The 7,825-nt window shown below is 43.8% G+C and overlaps 1 protein-coding gene across 1 annotated transcript; it reads left to right on the forward strand.

Moving 5' to 3' along the window:
* The first annotated feature begins 1,260 nt into the window (after nucleotides 1-1,260).
* LOC134448130 (inner centromere protein A-like) lies at nucleotides 1,261-7,562 on the forward strand. Its single transcript, XM_063197889.1, has 11 exons — nucleotides 1,261-1,413; nucleotides 2,143-2,314; nucleotides 2,418-2,525; nucleotides 2,856-3,358; nucleotides 3,977-4,043; nucleotides 4,325-4,388; nucleotides 5,166-5,286; nucleotides 5,876-5,906; nucleotides 6,019-6,103; nucleotides 6,882-7,019; nucleotides 7,500-7,562. The coding sequence occupies exons 2-11, from the start codon at nucleotides 2,175-2,177 to the stop codon at nucleotides 7,560-7,562; spliced, it is 1,320 nt and encodes a 439-aa protein (XP_063053959.1). The 5' UTR covers nucleotides 1,261-1,413; nucleotides 2,143-2,174.
* The last annotated feature ends 263 nt before the right edge of the window (nucleotides 7,563-7,825 follow it).

Here is a 7,825-nt window from a genome sequence, read left to right on the forward strand (position 1 = left end):
GTAGTCCTAAGATCTTGCATGATAGCCTGGTTTACCAGACCACATTACTTCAGTTCATGATTCTTTTTTCCCCACGAAGTAATTCAAAATGAATGGTCTGGCCTGTCAGGGTATGAATGGATACCAAAATTCGGAAGACGTAGCCTAGATGCATAGGGCCTATGAGCTAAAACAAACAAAATAATAATAATTAAATAAGACGCATCAGAAACTATACAACGTGTATTATGTATTAACATCTGGGTGCCGTTATTACCTATCCCTGCCTCGTTGGCGCTCAAATGACATGCATGCGATTTGAGTGATAACCCCCTGACACACACAAAACTACAAATAGACTGGACGTTGCTTCGCCAGAGAATTGTGCTGCTTTGATGTCGTACTCCCAACAGACTCTACCCAGCTTGATACAATGTACAATTACCCCATCTGGCGAGCATATACTGCAATGGTAAGAAGTGTTACTTTGTTGTTCAGCAACACTCTCAAGCAGCCATGCATTTCTTTAACTGCCCTTTTAAACAGGCTGTGTACCTTCAACTGGTTGCTTTTGGGCTGGTTGTATGCTATCAATTATTAGTGGCAGAGTTTTTACTTTTCAGTGCACTTCAGGGGTCTGTTACACTGTAGCTGTTCTCTGTGTGTTACATTGGTGTAACAACGACGTAATGCAGAGGTGCGTTACATCATGGATTTACCTCTGCTTAGAAGCAGTAATTGGGCTTGTTTGTTCATTGTGTGTATGTGAGTGTGACTATGTAAACCGACTGTGTAGTCCATTGTCATATATCTGAGCTTTGATAAAAGTATTAGATAGGTCTACCACAGAGATGTAGACCTCCTTTGAAATAATTATTTGCATGGTATGCAAGCATAGAACTAATACAATTCTATTATATTATTTCTATGGTATGCAAGTATTTCCTTGAACATGGTATGCATTCTCCTCTCCTTGAAAACAGAACAGATCTGCCTGAGGGAAGAAGAAAAAATCTGTTGAAGACGTGAGGGATTGGATTGTTTGAACATGAGAACCAAAGGCGATTTCACTCCGCCTTCCTACTAAAGATATCCAATGGTAAGCGAAACAACAACAACACCGCCTTGAAATATTAAACCCCTCCCATACAGAGCTGTGATTGGACAATCATATGATGACAGGCAGCCTGTATGTCGAATGGCATGCTACTTAAGTTTCGAAAAAGATATGACGAAACAGCTGTTACCCTCCCATTGGTCCTTCGAATTTTAAAGTTTTTAAACCGTTTGAGCGGGTGGATGGGAAACATTGATGTGATGCGTACCTGACATCGGCAGTGGCTCTATTTTATTTTTTCAGTCTTTTTAGTCATCGTAGATCCATAGGGATTGGAATATAGCATCTTTTTGTCACTTTTTACCGAGGGGAGCAAGGTAAGCTCAGTTTCTTACATATTAGTTCTATTATCAGTCAAAGTCGAAGATTAACGTTTTATTGCTAGTGGGCATGCTAGCAACTATACCACGGTCCTTTGGAAATCAACAAGCTTCCACCCTTTCTGGTCGCATTAGTGTTTTTTTGTTGTTGCTGCTATTAAGGCATTATAAATCCGATATTATAGACTATCACTTTACAGCAGTGCATTTGCCTTGCTAAAGATCAAGTTGCCACTTCAGGAAGTTAAGGATTGTCGCCTAGCTGGCACCCGTCTTTTCAAACTGCCGAGACTGGAAAGTGGGAAAAGGGCCATGTGGGGGAACAACGACAATTCGGACAAATTGTGGTGGCTAATGTTAGAACTTAGAAGTTGGCAAGAAAAAGAATGACTCAGATGATGACCTGTGAATAGGACCGTGTCTGTCACAGGAGTGCAGGCTAATGTAAACTCCGACCTGCCGTGTGGTCACCTATTTTTACACTTGAGACATGGGTCCATTGTTGTTTTGTTCGAAACTGTACTGTGCAGCTCCATTATATATATGTATTACTGTGTCTATTGAACAAATGAGTGATGCGCGACTATAATGTTGAATTGCTTTTATTGTTGTGTGTCAATCTAGTGTCAGTATTGACCAACTGTTCAGTTACTCTATTGAAAAAGGTAGAACCACTCAGACCGTGCATTTGAACAAGCCCTGGCTTGTTTGTTTTCTTTGTTCCAGTTGAAGTTCTTCCCTGGTTCTGGTGTCCGACCATGACTTCCGTAATGGAGTCCACACAAGACCTCATGGACGTTTTCGCAGCCAAGCTGAAAGATTTCAGCAATGAAATCGACGATGTCCACATTGTCTGGCTGGAAGAAATTGGACAGGCGGCGTTGAAAATGTTCTCCAGGTAGCTAGAGCTCGTCTTTGTTTTGCACTGGGGTTGTCTACTCTGAGATTTGGCCAAAAGCCATGGGCAAGCTGTTTTGTTCATTGTTGCTTTGTTGTTGTAGTGACTTCAGCACAGAACCGGAACTTATGCCCAAAACTCCGTCCCAGAAGAAAAGCAGCCGCAGGAGACGAGTGTCTGTGGGACAAACGGAATCCAAAGCCAAAAAAGGGTAAGAATTTATAATAAACATTTCAGACCCAACTCTGCCTTATTTGATTGCATGCGCTACTTGACATGAAATGCATCAGCTGATCTTGAATTGGTGTCTTTTCTGTCTTGTCTCGTACTGCTGTGTTGTCATTTTTCCCCTGGTAAAGGGCAGGTCGTTTTGATTGTGTGAAGTGATTTTATAACAATTTTTCCATAAGTTCATTTTTATTATGTTATTCCTGACTTCTTGAATAATGGAGAGTCTGACTGTTGCAATGTGACTTTTTGTCAATAACAATGAGCATAGTAGAGCCATCCTCTGATGCAGTGTATCTGTCATCTGTCACAGCCTCTCCAAGAGCAGGCGCAGCAACCTGCGGCGTTCCTCCGCTCACCAGGCCGGCCTCCTCCCCATACACGAGGACCTCGCCGCCCCCGAGGAAGACGCCACAGAGGAGGAGCCTCAGCGCAAAACCCGCCGGAACAACAACGCCACTAAAGCAGCACGTGGCAAACAAAATGCTGCCGCCGCCGCACCATCGGAGGATGAGGCACCTCAGGAGGAAGAGGGGATGACCACAGAGCCGTCCAGCTCTGACGAACCCCCTCAAGTGTCCCAGGCTGAGGAGGCGGACGCAGCCCATGCTGATGTTGATGCTGCAGCAGTGGTGCCAGACACTCCCACCGGTCCCCCGGTACGCAACTCCGTGCGGCGGTCCACAGCCTCCCGGCGCTCCCTGGCGGGGCTCAGGAGGAGCCTGACTCAGGAGGCGGTGAGGAGGGCCTCCCGACGCTCCTTCCTCAAGAAGAAGGCCCGGCTGAGTCGCTCTGCTTCCAGCTCAGTCACTGGTGGTGAGTCCAAATGGCTAATTACAATACAAACTAGCCTAATGCAAAGTTAGGAAAGCCCAGCCTATTGCCGTTTTCATGAACTGATACTTGACAGATTTAATTTCTATTCTTGTACATTACATATTCCACATGCTTTAATAGGCCCATGTATTTTGTGGGTTAAATGTTTATTAGGGCTGTAACGATGCTCACGATTCGGTTCGTATCCCGATTTTTGACCTACAGTTCGATACACCCCACGATTTCTAAAATGTATCTTATTTGAAGCTTGGAAGCACTATCACATCGAATCATATGGTTGTTTTCTGGCCTGAAGGATAACAAAACTTTGAAAGGGCGTATCACGATACTACCTCCTTACATCACGATACAGTATCATGACTCTGAGTATCGCGATTTCTCGGTTCGATGCAGCATCGTTACAGACCTAATGTTTATATTTATTGGCTTTGGAACATTGGGTGATTTTTGAGCTGCGGGATTCTGTAAAATGAATGCGTTGTGAAATGTTCTCAGCAGTGTACCTTTTAAAGCTCATGTCTACAGCTGTGCAGGACGAAGAGTGATTCCCTCTCTTCACACTCTGATCTGATCATGAATTTCATCCTGAATGTTTAGATGATATCGTTGTGGACACGGATGGAGAGGAAGTAGAGGCGATTCAAGGAGATGAGGTCTTTGAAGAGTGAGTACAACCAAATGTTTTTGTCTTGTTTCCCAACTGAAATGTTTTCTAGCCTGAAAAGATTTCTATGTTTGGTTTTAAATATCCACAAAGTTGGACCTGGTTTCTTGCTGTAATCAATGTGCCTGAGTAGCATGTGTTGCCTATGAATTAGGTCTGTATGCGTATTTGGATGATAATGTAGGTTCTTAGAGTGAATGCTGCCCCAGTCAGTTCTGCCCTGCTGTGCAAGCCTGTGAGATGTGATGGCTCATGTTGGCCACTGTGTTTTTTTCCCCCAGAGTTGAGCCAGCCATATCTCTGTCACCTGTACCAGATGAGACTGTGGAGCCTGACATGGCCAAGGTAAGCCATTTTCAAGATCATATAACAATATGTACTGGTTCTATTGCTGCATTTATCTGGTGAGTGTCAGGTTAACGACTTGGAGGAACAGGACAATTTGGCGGTGCATAGACATGTTGGCTAAAGGGTTTTTCTGTCATGGGTGCAGGACAGGTGCTCATTCTTCCTGTTGGAAGCAGAAACAAATAAGTGAGATACCTGCAACATCAGCTCCTAAACAGTGAGGCCCCCTGATGATTTGATGTGGCATAAAGAGGTGGCATGTCCATTGATTGTATATTAGAACAATATTAGGGTATATTGTTCTAAATATCAATCAATGGACATGCCAATGGAAGACCAAGTGCAGTCATGTGACTCTAGTCTTGGTGACGCTAGGCTACTACGGCTACAATGGCTACTACGGCCACGTTTGTCCGTTACAAGCAGAAGGCAAAGCATTCAAACATTCCCATTGGCTGTGGTCACTGACCTCTCTACAGTCAGGCTGTCGCGGCTTGTCGCCGAACCGCGTCATACAAAGTTGGAAGGCTTTCAACTTCAAAGTGTCGCACTCGTCGCACAAATCGCTCTAGTCTCCAGAATCGCTTTTGTCTCGCGACTCAATACAAAGTCAATTACTTCCGTCGCTCGCCTCGCTCTTGTCGTGGTAGGTGTATTTGTGCGGTTATGATGAGGCCAAGGGGGCGTTGGGAGGCTTATGGTGAGGCCAAGGGGGCATTTGTTCAAAAAAGGTTGAGAACCTTACCCCTACTGCCTTTCTGTTGTGCCGAATAGGATGCGGAGCAGCCAGATCCTGAACCACCCCGCTACACCCGCTCCATGGCCAGAAACACTCCCACAGACGCCTCAACCGTCAGCCTCATTGTCAAGGCACAGACACCCTCCAATGCCCCAGGTAACTAACCCCCACTTCACTCTCAAGCTTGAGATTTACAGTAGCTACCCTGACTTGTAATTGCACGGTGAATGATTACCATAACAGGTTTTGGCTGCGTTTTTGCCCTTTCCAAAGGCAGAATTACTGAACGTTCATGAACGTCATTCATTTTGTCATTTGATACCATACACGGGTAAAGATTGCAGCTAGAGGGTGTAATTGAGGGGTCTTTTTGCACTGTCAAGAGCTACAAATGAAATCTTACATTCAAGTTGTGATGGGCTGAGCACGAGCTCTGTATCAAACATAATCTCATCTTAAAAAGGAAGGAAAAAGCAGAGGCACTCTGAGATTTGAGAAAAATATAAAAAAGCCTTTAATTTAACATGGGCCCATGTGCTTTTAAACTGAATTTGCCATGTTAAATTAAAGGCTTTTTTATATTTTTCTCAAATCTCAGAGTGCCTCTGCTTTTTCCTTCCTTTTTTGGACCTACACTTCACCCGGTACAGATGAGCACCTGAGTAATATTACCCTGCAAAGTCTCCTGAGCGCTTTAAGCCCTTTAGTGTATAATCTCATCTTATTTTTCTCTTTGTTTTTGCAGACAACAGTACAAAAGCTGCAGGAACCCAATCGTGAGTAGTGCAATTAATTGTATTTATTTATTATTTTTATGTGTGTGCGCGCGCATGTTTGCGTGTGTGAGAAGTGGAGCTTACAACTGAATATGAACCTTTTTGCCTTCAGGGCATCCCGCTTTGGGTTCAAGCGTAAGGTGGATCCTGCTGAAGATGCTCCCAAAAAGAAAGCTTCTCCTCGGGCCAAACAGTCGGTAAGAACCTCAATGAGGCATTTGTAACTGTTGATCCTTTCAGTTATCATTTCAGTTGTGTGTGTGTGAGTGTGTGTGTGTGTGGAGTTTTCTGTTTGTTGGACCTAGTCTAAGCGAATATTGGTTTCATTGTGAGCTGTTTGACTTCTTGATGAAGGCTTGATTGTGGAAACGCTGAGAGGTTTTGAAAAACAGATTTTATTTGCTTCACAATTGTTTCGTAAATGTTATCCATTTCTCTGTTGCCTCTCACCAGGCTTAGAAACCAACATACTTTATTGGCTGCATAGTTGAGAAGGAAGTGTTCACATGAACTACTGACTTTTGTATGCTGCTCTCTGCCTTTTCATGCATTACTGACTTCTTTTTCTTTTGTCTGTTTTTTACCCATCTTACTACAGTTTTAACAAGTTACTATTTTAATATTGTGTACAGTAAAGTGTCCTTGGGTACCTTTTTAAAGGCGCTACAAATGAAATGTAGTAGTAGTAGTAGTAGTAGTAATATTATTATTATTATTATTATTGTCATGGCTCTAAATTAACACCAGTCAACCGGCCAAATGCTGGTGAAATTTGAGTTTGGCTGGTAGAAAAGACCAACTTACTAGCCACTCTGACCCATTAGAGTATGTGTATTTGGCTGGTGAGATTAACAACTACTGGCCATTTTGGCTGGTGATGAGAAGTTAATTTAGGGACCTGATTATTATTATGATTATTATTATTATTAATTATTATTAAATGTTGTGCGTTTCTCTGCTTTTCCCGCTGGGCAGGCTGTGAAGCCCAACATGAAGTCCTTCATCCACACGGTGCAGAAGAACCAGCTGCTGATGATGACTCCGGGCTCGGCTGGCCGCAGCTCCGTCATGTCCTTCATCAAGCACAGCACTCCGGGCAGAGTCGACCCCAAGGTACGCACTACAGTACACACACACACATACACACACACACTCACACAAACACACACACACACACACACACACACACACACACACAGCCATTACTGCGTAGCTGCTCCCATAGATCTAGAACACTAGATGTTGCTCGTCGTCATCCTCTTGGCATGCGTTTATACAGGTTGCCACTGCCATGTTGGTACAGGACTTCTGCACTTGCACACTGACAAAACGTCAACAGATAGAAATATTGTATTACTGCTAGTTGCAGTTGTAACATGGATGAAGTGCAGGGCTCTGAATTAGCTTTTTTCATCTCCAGCCAGATCTTTGACTCATTAGCGAGTGTGAGTTTGGCTAGTGAGATAAAGTGGCTGGTAAGTTTTCTTTTCTCCCAGCCAAACTGAATTTTCACCAGCATTTTGCTGGTAGGTGTTCATTTAAAGCCCCGATGTGTAATATTCTCTTGTCCTTCTGATTTGATGTTCGTTCAAGCAGTGGTACCCCCGTAACAAGATGGCAGAGTTCAGGATTGACTGTTCTAATATACAGTGGTAGTCAAATGGAGACTAGTGTTCTATGTCTATTGGCTGCTGCCTGCATGCGTTTAGGGCTGGGCGATATGACCAATGTTAAAAGGAAGAGAGTAATGATTAATGTCTTTTCGATGTTGATTATTGTGGGGTCAGTCTCCCTGTCTCGTCCCGTCCCATTCCCATAGCCTATGATGAATCGCCCAGCCCTAATGTTCTGTTCTGTCGGTGCTCTGTTTATGTGGGAACATCTGATTCATGATGGCACAGCTAATTGGGGTGCCTTTG

Source organism: Engraulis encrasicolus, chromosome 4 (assembly GCF_034702125.1).
Source record: "Engraulis encrasicolus isolate BLACKSEA-1 chromosome 4, IST_EnEncr_1.0, whole genome shotgun sequence".
Classification (NCBI taxonomy): Eukaryota; Metazoa; Chordata; class Actinopteri; order Clupeiformes; family Engraulidae; genus Engraulis; species Engraulis encrasicolus.

Excerpts from the sequence above, each read along its gene's own strand:
- LOC134448130 (XM_063197889.1), top strand. The coding sequence starts at position 2,175 with ATGACTTCCGTAATGGAGTCCACACAAGACCTCATGGACGTTTTCGCA. Across the intron at positions 3,359-3,976 it reads TTCCAGCTCAGTCACTGGTG|ATGATATCGTTGTGGACACG; the intron begins GTGAGTCCAAAT and ends CTGAATGTTTAG. Across the intron at positions 4,389-5,165 it reads TGGAGCCTGACATGGCCAAG|GATGCGGAGCAGCCAGATCC; the intron begins GTAAGCCATTTT and ends TGTGCCGAATAG.